This window comes from Mustela lutreola, chromosome 8 (genome assembly GCF_030435805.1).
Source record: "Mustela lutreola isolate mMusLut2 chromosome 8, mMusLut2.pri, whole genome shotgun sequence".
Classification (NCBI taxonomy): Eukaryota; Metazoa; Chordata; class Mammalia; order Carnivora; family Mustelidae; genus Mustela; species Mustela lutreola.
Genome location: NC_081297.1, coordinates 114905773 through 114921817, shown reverse-complemented (window position 1 = coordinate 114921817; position 16045 = coordinate 114905773). Strand labels below are relative to the sequence as shown.

Genomic DNA, 16045 nt, shown 5'->3' with positions numbered 1-16045 from the left:
TGAAGTCTCCTAAAAAGATCCAGAAAAACTGAAAAAGGGAAAATAGAGTTCAGGAAAATACATTAGGAAAGTGAATGAATAGAAGTTGAATACAACAGAGTAAAACAGATGACACCAATTATTTCTCTGTTGTTTTCATTTTATATTTCAAACACATTTTCTGGCTTCATGTGTTTTGAATTAAACGTTAGCACAATGTCAATACACCACAATCACCACCATCACCACCACCAACAAAAACTACTTAGGACAGCCAAGAAGCAATGTAATCTATTAAGATGCAATAAAAATAATTAAAGAGAAAGCTCAACAAAATAATAACCTATCACAGGCATACACTTTCTGCATTGTTCAGTTAAAATGATAGTAAATTAATTACACAGATGCTCACCAAAAGGAACCAATTCTAAACATTTATGCAGCATCCAATCCTGGAAAGGGTCATTTGAGTGACAATAATAAGAAACAGGAGAAGTAGCATATGGCCTCAAGAAGCTGGAAGAAGAGAGTCAAGAGAGGCTCTGGAGGCTCAGGCTGGGTCTTAGAGCGGCCCTGGGCTTTGGCAGTCACCAAGGATGGCTTTGCAGGTATAGAAACTGGATTTCCTGAGAGCTGAAGAGGTTTTCCACAACAGATTCTAAACAAAGTTACAAGAAATTGAGATATAAATTTATTAATATTCATTGAGAAATAGAATATTTATAATAATAATCCATATCATTCATTTGCCAGGACAGTCTACTAATTTAAAAATTTAAAATAGAATAAAGACAGATATTCTTAAAGAAAATTTTAATCATGCTGGATAACTGGTTGTCTCTGTACTCCAGATCTATTTCTACTTCATAAAACATTTTGGCTACTGTAGCTCAGACTATCATTTCTCTCTTACTTTTTAGAATAATTTTCCAGACTTTATGAAAACCAGTAAATTTCTGAAGACCAAGAGATGATTCATTTGAGAATATTTATACTTATATACCTAGTATTACTTCCTAAAGATACAGCCTTGTTCCCTTAAAAGGGGTATAACAAAATCTTACCTCTGAAATGAGACAGAGGAAACCCCTTTGTCCCATCAGAAAAGCATTTAGAGCCATCTCGCTGGTTTTTTCCCTGCAGATGGCTAATCCCACCTACATATGTAATGATTTTTAGAAATTTTAACCTGAAGCGATGCCTGTCTTGCTTTTACCTTCAAATTCTCAGGGTATCTTACTATAATTTGCAATGTACTGAAAGAAGTATGAACTTTTCCCAAAGGGAAAAAATAATTACTGATTTCTATCCCCTCAAATTAAAATACTTGGAACAAATCATATATAAATAAAAATAATAGACATAGTATAGACAGAGACTGTACCAGAAATAATAGCTGTCTAGTTCAGTACAACTTTTCAAGGGGTACATTCAGTAATACTCATTATAGTTCTATGCTTCATTCATTTTTTTAACACTTTTTTATTTAAATGCAGTTAATAAACATATAATATATTATTGATTTCAGAGGTACAGGCCTGGGATTCATCAGTCTTATATAATACCAGGTGCTCATTGCAACACATGCCCTCCTTAATGTCCATCACCCAATTACCCCATTCCTCCAGCAAACCTGTTTGTCTATGATTAAAAGTTTCTCTGTCTCCCTCTCTCATTTTGTCTTGTTTTATTTTTTCCTCTCTTTCCCTATAATCCTCTGTTTTGTTTCTTAAATTCTACATATCATTTATTCTTTAAGAATCATTTACTTTCCTCATCTGTATGTCAGAAACTGTTTAAGATGCTGAGAATACAACAATGAAAAAAGCAAACACTGTACTTTGGTGTGTATATGACTAATAATGTAGTTGCAACTACAGACAAACCAATGGACAATAACATTTGTTAATATGGCAGAGAACACAGGTGTTATAGGAGGCATATACATTTCCAGAAGTTCCTGACAATTTCTTTCTTTTGAGGAAAGATACCATCACCACTAGAAGAATCATCACCACAACCGTCATCATTTACTAGTCACAATTTATTGCACCCATGCTATATTCCGAGTTCTATATTGAGAGCTATAGTATATCATCTTTAATCTTGACTGCAACTCTGCAAAACAGGTAAAATTTTACTTCTGAAAAAAGAAAAAAAAATCAGCTGTGACAGACAGATGTCAGTTTATAACCACCTTGGCACTGACATATAGGTGATACATAGGTCTTCCTTACTGAATACAAAAAATGTCATAGTATACCAATATCAGAACAAGGTCTGTGACCATGACTACTCCATAATCATGTCTGGGCACAGAGAAAAACAAGACCATTGTGCAAATATAAAAGTTTCCACGCACATGGTGAGAAAGGAGGCCTTGTGCCAATGGGCAGCACCAACTAACCACCAATGTGAGTGAGATATCATGGAAGCAAATCAGCAACTGCAGCAGCCCAGCCAACATCTTGACCATGACCTCATGAGACCCTAAACCAGATCCACTCGGTTAATCTGCTCCTGGAATTCCTGGCCCATAGAAAGTGTGTGAGATTGTGTAGTTTTCAGTCACTTGTTATATAGCAAGAGATAATATAAAACACTAATATAACTGTGTCAATATGCATGTACTTTTCCAGTTAAAAGAATTATGAAGTAGATCATATAATTAAATAATAATGCTACATTTTCCTTTAATTCTTCAAGATTATTCCTAAGAGTATGCCTTCTTCTAGTTCTTTGAATATAGTTATAAAAGCCAATTAAATCCAACACCTGAGCCCAACAGGATCAGCTCCTATTAACTCATCCCTGCTTCCCCTGCCCCGGTCACACTATTCTTTAATTCTGTGAACATCACTACTTAAATCCAACATTAGGGCTCATTTGGAATTAGTCTCCTAAGTATGAATCACACTTTCTGTTTCTTTGAACATCTAGTAATTTGGGGTTAAAAAGCAGAATTGCAGATAATTTGTTGTAGTGAATCCATTTTGTTTTTCTAAGGGTTTGTTGTAGTTGAAATTAACTCGTCTGGACTCAAACTGTGAAACCTATCTCCCATCTGTGTGAAGCTCTGATGTTTCTGCTCAATTACCAGTTTACTAGCCTGCCCACTAAGGGTATTCCAGAACCTGTGTAGTTCAGCCGTCAGACAAGGATTTGGGAAGATTTTATAGTCAGATTGCAAGGTTCTTCCTCTTTGTGGTTATCTTGGTTTCTAGGATTCCCCAGCCTACATTTCCACTTGCTCTACAAGTCTTGAATTCTTTCCTTAAGTACACGAATTCAATCAAGCTTCTCATTTTTGCCCCCACAAGCTGTGTACACTCTGGGGAACATGTTCTGGCAAAGGTGCAGTAAAGTTACAAATCTCACCAGAAGTTTCTCTAACCCCCTAGTTTTGCCAGCAATTTTGATGGACTCTGCATGTGGCCATGCATGTGACCTCTAAACTTAGAAGTAATCCAGGGCAGAGTTTGTATTTTAGATCTCAACCCCTTCTGTGGCTGTCCTGCTTCCAGAACATACCCCTTAAATATCTATCTGCTGTATCTCTGAATTTTGCCCTTACTACCATGATCTGGCAAGAATGCAGCTTTCCATTGCCAGATCTGTGAGCATGGGCTTGGGGCACAAAAGAAAGCAAGAAAGCCATTAACTCCCAGCTCTTACCCAATCAGTAGAAACCTTCTATGGTAAACTCTTTCACTTACCTTAGGTCATCTCCCAGAACCTTCCAGTAGTTTTTTTTTTTTTTTTTTTTTTTAATAATCTGGCCACTGCTTATCATTATTATCTGCTAGAGAAACTATCTGACCTCTTCAAATTGCCATTATGTGAACTTATTTTATTAGCCTCATATCCTGTCTTCCTGCTTCCACCCTTCCCTTCGGAAAGCCTCTTCTCCACACAAAAGCCAAAGTCATACCTTTAAAACATAAATCACATATCACGCCCCCCCCCCAAATCCTTGAAGAGCATTCTACTTCACTCAGAGTAAAGGCCAATCCCTCATATGGCCCGCAAAGTCCTATATGAAGTTGCCCCAGACCACCTCTCAAACCTTATCTCAGCAGTCTCACCTGGACCATTCTCCTGTGCTTCCGATATACCTAGCACACTCCAGCTTGCTCTTCACTTGGCCTAAAACACTCTTCCCTCACTTAGTTGCATGACTGGCTCCCCTCACTTTCTCCAAGTTTCTGTTCAAATTTTGTTTGAACAGAACAAATTTTGTTTGTATCTGTTCAAATTCTGTTCAAATTTTGTCTTGCTAGAGAAGACTTCCCCAGTCACCCAATCTAAAATAGCATTTCTATCACACATCCATCATCTCACTTTCCCTTCCTTGCTTTGCTTCCCTTCATTGTATTTACCGCCACTGATCTCACTTACTTATGTACCATATACACATATGGTTTACTATACACTTATGCTCACGTAAACATAAACTCTATGTGGTGGGAATTTTGTTGCATCCAGTATCATAACTATAGGGCCTAGAACAGAGCCTGGTAGGTAGAAGGTGCTCAATAAACAGGAGTCAAATAAATGAATGGGGTAAGTGCTGTTGTCTCTTAGGCATTATTGTATTAACTCATGTTACTTTCATAGTACCCTATCAATAGGCACTATAATTATCCCTATTACAGATAAAGAATCAAAGCACAAAGATCTGAAGTCCAAATTAACAAAACAAGAAGTGGAGCCAAGATTTGAACTCTGGCAGTATTATCTGCAAAGCCCACTGCATTAGTCTGCTCTGGCTGTGATAATAAAATATCAGACTGGGTGGCTTGAACAACAGAAATTTATTTTCTCACAGTTCTAGAAGATGAAGGATAGAGGTGATGGCAGAGTTAGTTCCTGGTAAAACTTCTATCCTTGGTTTGCAGATGGCTGCCTTCTCACTGTGTCCTCATATAGTTTTTCTGTGTGCCCTCCTGGTGTCTCTTCCTCTTCCTGTTGGATTAGGGCTCCACCCATACTGACCGCATTTAGTCCTAACTGCCTCCTTAAAGGCTCTATCTCCAAATACAGTCCCAATGGGGAGTTAAGATTTTAACATATGAGTTGGGGGGGGGGGGGTTCCAATTCAATCTACAATACTTGTAATTTATACCCATTAAACATAGTTGTTTTCAACATCTTTTGTTTTTATCTTAGAGAATTAAGTATGTCCTCTTTAGTTCTTTTTAGATGGACAGTGGAGAAGAAACTTCCAGGATCCTGACCATGCCATACCATCACCTGGAAAGTGAAATCTACTAACATAGCTACACTCAGGATCTTCAAAACAAGGTGATGTCCTCAAACACCAAATGATTGGGCCAAACATTTGCTAGTGTACTTTCACACACTGTGCATTAACTCAGCGCAGCTCTGGGAATTATGTTTATTTGTAACTCCTCATACAGAACCAGCAGAAAACCAGATAATTCTTGTGAGCCCCTAATGGAGCACTAATAAGAGCCCCTAATGAGCTTGGATCACCAGTCTTCTTGGTGATCCTTAAACACAAAGTGCGTGCTCCTACCTCAGGGCCTTTGACTTCCCTTTCAGATAGCTTCATGACTCGTTTTTCTCCTTATCCAGGTTCCTTTTCTAGTTATCTACATGAATTCTTGCTGGAATAACCTATTTAAAATTGCAAACATACCTTCCCCCTGCACTGCCCGTCTATTCCTTCCTTTTCTACTTGATTTTTCTCTGCGGCATTAAAAAAAAAAAAAAAAGTCTCTTCCTTCTAGAATACAAGCAAGATGAAGATAGGGGTTGTTGATTGTTTTATTTGCTATTTCCCTAGCTCTTAGGAAAGTGCTCCTAGCACACAGCGGACACTTAGTAAATGCTTGCTGAATGAATGATCCTCCCCAAAGTTAAAGAGCTAGTAAGTGGTAGAACTAGAATCTGAACCACATCTGAACAAAAGCCTAAAAATTTAACTGCTAAATTATGCTGTGCGTAGCAACCATGTGATGTAAGCTTTAATAAGACACAAATATGTTCAAAGAGCAAAGACTGTTCTTCTCTGACACAAACAACAGACCTCATATAGTGATAGAGAAAATGCCGATATTTAATCTGTGTGAACAAAAATTAGTATTCCTTACAAACATGAATTATAAAAATTCCTTCTTTTTAATAGTAAGGCAGCTGGCCATTTGTACAATTGAATATTTTGCGTAAAAGTTTGCAGGGCCAGAAACATTTCAAAAGCAAACAATGGGTAGTCTAGATTCCATCATTGTATAAATAAAAAATTGGCTGTAAGGTTTTCCCAAAAGATAGTAGTATTTTATTCCTAGCCCCAACAGAATGAGTTAGTGGTGTAATTCATTCATTCATTCATTTGGCAAATACTATTAACCATTTACACTGACTACGCTTCATACTAGGGATACAGCAGTGAACAAAACAATTCTTATATTTTTAAAGGGGAAACAATAAAAATGAAACAAACAAACAAAAAGGAATGTATTCATATCACAAAAACATTGGTTTTGTAATAAATGGCCTTTGTAATTCACTCCTGAATAATTCAGAGTAAACTTTTATCACAGCGGTAGAAATTTCAGATGACCCAGGTTTGAATCTCCATTGCTGTGACCCTGGCAAACTGCAAACTTCAGGTTGCAATTTCACAAATAGGGGAAAATAGAACCCATCTTGCAAGCCTGATATACGCTCAATGTTAAATGTTGAAAAAGAAAATATGCAAGAAAATACTTAGCACACTGCAGGGTAAATAATAAATATCAAATAATCTTATAATAAGGATATATAAACAATTTCTTTCATTTTGTGAAACCCAATATGAAAATCTTGGGCTTCATATTTAATTACAATTTCCTTTCTTTTTTGGGAAGTTATCATGAGTCATTCATTAATTCATCCATTCAACAAATGTACAAAGTCAGGTATTTCATTAGGTGCTACAAATACATCAGTTTACAGGACACACACAGTGTCCACACAACTTGGGAGACTGTGTCCCAATAAGGGCTCTGTCCTTATTACCCAGTATAAGTACTTATTATCCTTATTACCCAGAGTAAGTACTGGGTATTATGAGATCAAACTGATGCCAAACTTTTCAACAAGAAATAGTAATTTTCTTTCTTTCCTTCCTTCTTCCCTCCCTGTTTGTTTGACAGAGAAAAAGCACAAGCAGGGGGAGCAGCAGGCAGAGGGAGAGGGAGAAGCAGGCTCCCTGGCTGAGCAGGCAGCCCGATATGGGGCTCCAACCCAGGACTCCGGCATCATGACCTGAGCCAACGCAACACGCTAAAGACTGAGCCACCCAGGCGCCCCAAGAAACAGTAACTTTAAACCCGTATTTACCAAGTCCTATTACAGGAGTCCCCCCGTAATGGTACTTTGCGTTTTGGAAAATGCTCAGTGAATAAAGTTCACTACCAAGGGCAAACTGCAAAGTTAAGAGAAATCCCAGAAGCCACTTATGGTGTCCTCTCATCATTCTATTTCTAAAATGGACTCACCCTAGCAGAATCTAAGTTTCTCGAGGGCAAGAAACCCCGGAGCCTACGAAAATTAATGGCACATAGCAGACACTTTGTAACAGCTTCAAGCGAACTAGTACATATTCCAGTTCTTCACTACTACCATCCTAATCCCTGATCGAATCATCTCTTTCTTGTACTACTGAAAAGCCTTCTAACGGACCTCAGTTGTTGCTCCATCGGTCTGTTCTTTAAATAACTATAAAAATTATTCTTCTTCAAATGTCAGGTTAAGTCCTTCCGAAGGCTTCCCATCACACTGATCACACCTGCCGTTTCCCAGCGCCAGGCTCCCGCTACTTCTACTTTCCTCCTGAACCTCAACCAGCCCCGCTCCTCTGTGCCTCTGCGGTTCTCGGGCCCTGAAATCCTCTCCTGCGGCTCACCGCAGGCTGGCGCCTCCTCCCGCTTCCGACCCCCGGAATTAAAGCAGCCTCCCACACAACCGCTATCACATTTAACTGGTTTTTTTCTGGACATTATCAACATGTGAAATGATCCTGGGGGTGTTTCATTAAGTGCTGATTTATCTTCCGCCGTTCCCGTGAGGAATCTATAAGCATTGTTCCGCTTCTTTCCCTCCAGTCGAGAAATGGTCGAATTACTCGAACACCACCCTCCGCGCGATTTCCTGATCTTTTTAAATTGGGACAGACACCGGGACCCAGGGATGATCGCGATTACCCGGAAGAGCGTCCCAGGCCCACCCCGCCACGAACCAGACTCCACTTCCGCTGCCCCCCAGCCAGCCTCCGCCCGCCCTTCCGCACACCTGTTTCCGCTTTTCTAACACCAGGGAGACGCTTTGTTAGGCCGGACCGTCTCTTCTCCCTGCCTGTCCCGCCCACCTGCCCTTTACCTGATTGCTTCTCGGCTTCCGCCAGGAGGCGCGCCTCCAAGGGTCGGGCCTCAGCCTCTGCCACTGACTTCCTCAGTACCCCCAGCACGGTCTCCGGGGGCAAGTCGACCAGTTGCTCCCACACGGACTCCGTGTAGAAGTCCACCGTATGTGCATTGGAAATGGACAGGGCTTTCCTCAGGAACTGCAGCAGCTCCTGCAACTTGGCACGCAGCGCGAACAGGTCCTGGGTCACTGGGAGCGGGAAAGAAGCCGCCATAACGCTCACCCTCCGGGGCTGTAGGTGGCGCAAACGTAGCCGCAAGGCAAGGACTCGGTCGTAAGTAACAAAGACCGGAGGAATAGAACTCCGATTTGGACATTAGTTGGGTGATGGATTGCTTTTGTCTCATGACGTATTTTAACAGCGTCGGTTACGTTTTTCTGGCGACTTGGTTGGTGTGCCATGGCGCCGATAAGGCGGTTATCCGAGTGGTCAGCAGAGGATTTGGGGATGCGTAGCCAAGGAGTTTCTTCGGTCGGATTCAAGAATAAGAATGTGAAGCAGAGGACTTGGCGATCTAATCACCCGCAGGCCTTCGTGGGGAGCGTTCGCGAGGGTATGTAAGAAGACAGCCTTTTACAAATCTTAAGGCCTGCTAAATTATAGGATACGCTACGCGCCGAAGCAGGGAAGAAGGATTTAGGAACCAGACCCGGCCCCCCTTAGGGCAGAGGAAGCCATTCTTAAACCCGCTGAAGCCGTGGGCTTCCCAGAACTGTGAATGGGAGGAAGAGTTAGTGTTGCTAACTGTAATTCTTTTAAGTGTCTCCCTCGACTTAACCCCATTCTTAATCAGAATTATTTTTCTCTAGAGTTTTCCGGTGAAACCATAAGCGGAGAATCTATGGTTCCAAAGCATTCCAGTCTTTTATTACTGATCTTTGCTTCGCTTTAGTTTGTTTTTGTCTTGCTGTCAGCAAGCTCCCTTGAATTCCATTTGGGCTGTATAAGTCTTAAGTAAGTTCAACTTTTTCATAACTGCTAGCTGTCCAGAAAACCATAGACCATCTCTCTTGTAGGAATTACTTTAGAAAATAAGTCGTATAGTGTTTCTCTAAGGTAAAATTATTGATATGAGGGTTTTTTTTTTTTTTTTTAAGTATTGAAGATGAGGATTAACTGTTTTAGGTGAATTAAAGAATTTGTTTTGACTTTGGGTGCGGTAAATTGGATTTGTGCAACACTAATCATTTTCTCTTCTTTGGGCTTATCACTGAGCGTGCATGACTGATGTTAACCAGGTGTTTTTGAAAAGGACCAACATACTGTCATTCCGTTACCTTAAGCTTGTTTTCTTCAAATGACCTTTTAAAGCAAATTAGTGTAATTCTAGCTTCTGAATGTGATGATATAAGAAATTTTCCTTTTTAAACTAACAGCTACATTGTTTTATGCAGTTTATTTTCTGAGAAAGTAATTTATGGTTGACACTCTTCAATAGGACAAGGCTTTGCATTCCGAAGAAAGCTGAAGATTCAGCAAAATTACAAGAAATTGTTATGGAAGGAAAAGAAGGCCCAAACCTCACAGGAATCCCAGTTCACAGACCGATACCCTGAGCATTTGAAACATCTTTATTTAGCTGAAGAGAAAAGACTCAGGAAGCAACTTAGAAAAGTTGAACAGCCTTTGTCAGAAGAAGAAGCTGATCAGCCTTTGGGAAAGGAACAGTGTGGCATCAACCAAGCTTTGTCAGAGTACTGTAGTTTTGAGCAGCCTCAGTCAGCAGAACAGTGTAACATAAGAATGAAGTATGTATTGTCTTCTTTCCAAATCCTTTTTTAAGATTTGTTTATTTATTTTAGAAAGTGAGTGGAAGGGGGGGAGGGGCAGAGGGAGAAAGAACCTCACGCAATCTCCTTGCTGAGTGCAGAGCCCACCCAAAGTGGGGCTCAGTCTCAAGATCACAAGATTATGACCTGAGTTGAAACCAAGGCACCCAGGCACCCCTCAGATTCTTTGTTGTAGATATAAGCAGTGTTTTATGAAATAGATTATAGGGCACATTATGGAATTGGAATTTTTCTTACTTAAGGAGTTACAGAAATCACAGGGGATTATGCAAAAATATTTTCAGGGAAGCTTTCTTTTAGCTTAAATGAATGTGTTAGGCTAGTTTCAGTTGATGGAAGAAGTAATGAAATTGGAATGAAAAGATCTGAGTTTTGGGTTTCAGCCTCTTGAGTATATTTAATTTTTTGGGACCATGGTTAACTCCTGTTACTAATACATGTTTAAAAAAAAAAACTAACTTTTGAGAGGTATTATAATGTAGGGGTTAGTACCAGACTCTGGAGCTGGACACATATTGGTACCTGGTGTCCTCTTCTCTGAAATAGAAATGATAATAATTAGTATGTAATTCAGAGCTGCCATGTTTTACAATTCTAGAGTGTATTATTCACAGAGATCCCATGGTATCTCTGACCCATTTCATGATGTTGGGAAGTGAGTTTATTTATATAAGGTACTTACAAAGGCATATGGCACGTAGGAAGTGCTTCATGGATGTTAACTGCTGCTATTAATACTATTCTGGATTTTGGGGGCACCTGGGTGGCTCAGTGGGTTAAGCCTCTGCCTTTGGCTCCAGTCATGATCTCAGGGTCCTAGGATCAAGCCCCTCGTTGGGCTCTTAGCGGGGAGCTTGCTGCTTCCACCCTCCTCTCTCTCTCTCTGCCTGCTGCTCTGCCTACTTGTGATCTCTGTCTGTCAGGTAAATAGATAAAATCTTAAAAAAAAAAAAATACTATTCTGGATTTTGTTTCCAGAGGACATAGACTTGGTCACAGTTAAAAAAACAAATGGCACAACTGTATAACACTTTGGTTTTATAAGAGCTAACTTACAAAGCTTTCTCTACACATATCTCAAGTTAAAAAATTGTTGAAACCTAAACCAGCAGAAAATCCAGCTGTTACTTGGAATTGTAACATTTTAGTTCACTAAAATACTGTGCTTTAAAGTTGCTAACTATTTGTGGTAAAAGTAACAGGAAACAAAGCCCTAGGAAAAAGTGTAATGGACGTAGAGACAGAGACATTAAAATTTTTTCAGTAGGTTTGTGCATCATATTATTTAATAATGAATGTAAAGCTCTGGCAAATCTAGAATTGTAGACTTCAGTTCTTTGGCAATCTGCAAATGTAGATTATCATTCCTGGTAATAACTGAGGTAAAGGTTAAATCATGAGACATATGAAAGTAACAGTCATATTCTTAAAGATTACTTACTTTGAGGTAAAAGCAGAAAAAAAGGCATTGAAAAAGTTAAATAGAACTGTCATAATTGGAGAAAGAGGGTAATACAGAGACAGTGAAGTCCACAGATGAAAGTTGTGCAAAGTAGGGATTGGTCATCTCTCAAATACTGTAGAGTCCAGGAAAAATAGGACTGAGACCAAGTCTTTGAATTTATGGTCTAAGTAATCATTGGTAACTTTGGAAAGATTTTAATAGATAACCCTTACTAGGATTTTGACCTTGCATCCATGTGGCATCTGAAGCCATGGTGATGGTTATGACTGGCATGGACTGTTCATTAGAGAGAGCAAACACCAGATTACAAAGAGTTAAAGAGGGACTGTGAAGAGAAAAAACAAGGAGGGAGTGTGAAGTAGTCATCCATGACTGAGTAGATGAATTAAGAGATGATCAAAGCACTCTGGATTAAAGTTCATTTCATCTATAACTTCTTTCACCTCCTTCAATTTAATGCCTTTTCCAGCCTGTCATTTCTGCCATTGTGCTGGTTTCCTGTTTGTTAACATTTTAGGAGCTTTCAGGACTTTTTGTATTGTCTCTGGTTTAATATTTCTTCAAGAGTTCTCCATTTACCATTTTTTAATTATATTTTGAAAGCTGTAACTATTTTTAGCATGTTATTTGGACATTTTACTATAAGATTTTTGTTCTCCTTTTGCCAACCTCTCCTCCCTGCTCTATTACTTTGCATCACTGAGATTTTATTGTGCAAGTACTATATTTGACGTAATTACTTCATAATTTTGGTTACGTCACTTTTTTATTTATTTATTTATTTTTTATTTTTTTTAAAGATTTTATTTATTTATTTGTCAAAGAGAGAGAGAGAGAGCAAGAGCGAGCACAGGCAGCATGGCAGGCAGAGTCAGAGGGAGAAGCAGGCACCCTGCGAAGCAAGGAGCCCGATGTGGGACTCGATCCCAGGACGCTGGGATCATGACCTGAGCCGAAGGCAGCTGCTTAACCAACTGAGCCACCCAGGCATCCCAGGTTATGTCACTTTTTTAATCCTTTGACTTACATATCTTTATCTTTAAAAGCTCCATTACTGTTTCAAAGAAAAATAAAAAGAAAACATCGAATCAAAAAGCACAGGAAGAATATGAACAAATACAGGCTGAGCGTGCTGCTAAGAAACAAGTAAGATCTTTTAAAATACTTAACTCCTTTTTTGAAATTTATTCTAAACGTAGCTGTATGTAAAGCTGTGTCTCTTAGTATGTCCATATAGTATGTCCTGTGTAAATATTTGCTGAATAAATGAGTAGTTTGAGCAGAGCTGGAGAATTTAAACAGTCAAATTCTTTTATTGTTTATATTATTTTTGAGAAGAGATACTAGTTGGTCAAGAATGGGATTTTTTAAGATTTTGTTTATTTATTTATTTGAGAGGGAGAAGGAGAGAGCAGAAGAGGGGGCAGTGTCAGAGGGAGAAGCAGATTCCCCACTAAGCAGGAGGCCCAGTGCTGGACTGGATCCCAGGACTCCAGGATCATGACCTAAGCCAAAGGCAGTCCCCTACCAAGTGAGCCACCCAGTCGCCCCAAGAATAGGATTTTAAAGGTTGTGAGCATATGGGGCAACATTTTTCAAGGGTATGGTCCAAGAAGTTGCACTTTTAACAACTGCCTCAAGAAATTCTTGGCGCCCGGGTGGCTCAGTTGGTTAAGCGGCTGCCTTCGGCCCGGGTCATGATTCCAGGATCGTGGGATCGAGCCCCACATCGGGCTCCCTGCTCAGCAGAGAGCCTGCATCTCTCTCTCCCCCTCTCCCTGCCGCTCTGCTTACTTGTGCTCTCTCTCTAGCTCTCTGTCAAATAAACAAATAAAATATTAAAAAAAAAAAAAAAGAAATTCTTAGTATAATAAAATTTGAGACTACTAAGGAAAGTGTAAATGATTATCATAATTTTACATTGAAATAAAAATCGGAGGGAGGTCTTAGAATAAAATATTTCTTTAAAGAGTCGATCTTGCCTATTAAAAAGCTTCCTAGATTAACAAAAAATTACCAACTTTTATTATTCAGAAACCCATAATTAAAAGTTTTTTACAAATGAGTACAATAAAATTATTCACAGCTTCAACAAAATTTTGTTTAATCTGTGGTTTTTATTTTTTGTATTGAAGGTTTATTTATCACTTTAAAAAGGCTATCACATCAAACTACTTTAAAAATCATACTGACAGAATTTATGTGTTAGCTTTAGAATTTGTATAAGAAATCTGGAAGTTTAACATCTAAAATTCTCGTGATTATTCTTAAACTAGTAGACTAGGGTGAAGCAAAAACATTTCTCTATGTAAGTACATAGAGAAATCATAGTTAGTTACATTATATTCTTTTCTAACCAACCATCTGACATCTGCCACCTTTGTAAATAGTATACCAGATAAGGTAAAGCCCATTATACTGTAAAACATTTAGTATCTTTTTAAAATTTTCTTTATAAATACTAGGGCTATGTAGTCATGAAAATTGACAGTTTCTTAGAACTTATAGATACTGAATGTCAGTATAAAAAGCTGTAATGCCCAATCACGAAGAATCAAAGAAGCACCCATAATAGATGGTAAGACTGTTTAATTTACTTTTTTTTTTACTTTGTTTAAAGAAACTCCAGAGAGGTAAACTAGATTGCACATACCTTAATTCATAAATAAGTTCTAGAACTTTTGTGCTTAATAAAATAAATGATGTACTGAGCCATAAGAGACCATAAGTTTGAGTGCTAATCAGACTTTGAATTCACGAGATCTAGATGTGAGACTTGCTGTGCTGAGTATTTGGGATTTGGGGCAGGTCACTTTCAGTATCATTGAGAATCAACTTCTCATCTGTAAGATGAAAGTAATGGCTTAGCATAAAAGTTTTACAAGAATGGAATATGCTCTTATGGGAAGGCACTTTGATAATTATGTTACCATGCAAATACGAGCTGAGTCATTTGGGGGCTATATGTGTTACCAGGGAAATTACAAAGCAGGGTACATATTGCATTATTTAAGAACCTTCATTTAACTTTCATATTTAATTTAGTAAAATGTTCTGCATTTCAAGTAGTGTTTTTCAGGTTTACATATAAATTTGAATTTTTTTCTTATGCTTAAATGAATTTGAGTCTTTATCTTAGCAAGTCAAACGAACGTGATAATTCTTAATCAAAATCATAATGCCTAGCAGTGTTCTGCCTAGTGTAGAGTCAGTAAATGTTTCCTGAATTAAACCTGTCAAATGGCAAGTTAAAAAAAAAATACCAGATATTCTGGAAGTGAAGATTTTTGTATATATGGAGTAGATAATTTTTAAAGTCTCTTCTAACTCTAGAAGATTAATTAAATGATGAAATCTTACATAAATATGCCTTCTTTCCTCTGTGCTCTAATTTTAGTTGTGTCCAAATAATTAAAAAATTGTAATAAGTTTATATTACTCTATGTTACAGTATGCATTATAGTGTAAAGGCAAAGGGTACACTACTTTGGTTACAGGTAACCCCTCCCATTTTGCAAAATATAAGACAACCTAAAGCATTTGTATGGTGATAGCTATTTCAACACAATTACTGAAGTATGTCTGTTGATTGTTACTAATGGAAATTACCTATGTTAATAATTTTAGGAATTTGAGAAGAGAAGACGAGAGAGAGAAGAAGCTCAGCGGCTCTATAAAAAGAAGAAAATGGAAGCATTCAAAATACTGAGCAAAAAGACTAAAAAGGGCCAGCCAAACTTTAATTTACAAATGGAGTATCTTCTTAAAAAAATACAAGGAAAAAATTAAATCAGATATTTTCTTAATTAAGGATGAAAATATCTGCCCTCTACTGAGTTCTTTTGTATTTGTCCTGTACCTCCTATCAATTAACTAAATTTGTTAACATAAAATAGGCTGCAGAGCTGTACTAAGTATAAAATGTCCAAATATTTTTATTCTTGTGAAAGAAAATTTTCTTTGTATGCTCTACATAATATGTTTCTTATTTATTTGCCTTTGAAGGACGGTGGCTCAAAGAACTGAAAGAACTTCTCTATTTGAACATGTTTAATCATGTAATATTTTTGTACCATATGAAATTCAGATGAAATAAAATGTTTTGAAATTAACAGAGCACAGCTTTCAATGAATCATTACAATGAAGTGCTTACATTTAGTTATCAGCTGTTAGGGTTTTAAATTCAGAAACCTGAAGGCAGGCTACATGAATGCTGAAGCTACCTTCTACCCCCATTGTTATTACCACATGGTCTTTATAAAGTAAGAGTTTGGTGTAAGCGTTCCTTTTGGTATTTACAAACATTCTCCTAAGTGGAAGCACATAGCTTATTGGTGTCAAATCTTGAAAGATGTTGGAAACTGAGCAGGGTCACAGCA

The 16045-nt window shown here is 38.2% G+C and overlaps 2 protein-coding genes across 7 annotated transcripts in view; one reads left to right on the top strand and one right to left on the bottom strand.

The window, feature by feature from the left end:
* Positions 1 to 8623, bottom strand: part of METTL25 (methyltransferase like 25) — a 146632-nt gene extending 138009 nt beyond the window's left edge. For all 5 annotated transcript variants that reach the window (XR_009356866.1, XR_009356864.1, XR_009356865.1 and 2 more), the window contains exon 1: positions 8365 to 8623. Coding sequence is in view for 2 of the 5 variants with exons in the window: in XM_059186450.1 (XP_059042433.1) it covers positions 8365 to 8623 (259 nt within the window). In the remaining 3 variants the exon portion in view is untranslated. The remainder of the gene's footprint in view (positions 1 to 8364) is intronic.
* A 39-nt stretch (positions 8624 to 8662) lies between these two features.
* Positions 8663 to 15781, top strand: CCDC59 (coiled-coil domain containing 59). Of its 2 annotated transcripts, none has more exons than XM_059186451.1 (4): positions 8663 to 8963; positions 9849 to 10158; positions 12712 to 12811; positions 15293 to 15781. In XM_059186451.1, exons 1-4 carry the CDS (start codon positions 8810 to 8812, stop codon positions 15452 to 15454), a joined length of 726 nt encoding a protein of 241 aa, XP_059042434.1. In that variant the 5' UTR covers positions 8663 to 8809; the 3' UTR covers positions 15455 to 15781. The 2 variants fall into 2 exon arrangements, with proteins under 2 accessions (XP_059042434.1, XP_059042435.1); XM_059186452.1 differs by lacking the exon at positions 12712 to 12811 and adding an exon at positions 12492 to 12661 and having other exon boundaries at positions 15293 to 15434.
* The last annotated feature ends 264 nt before the right edge of the window (positions 15782 to 16045 follow it).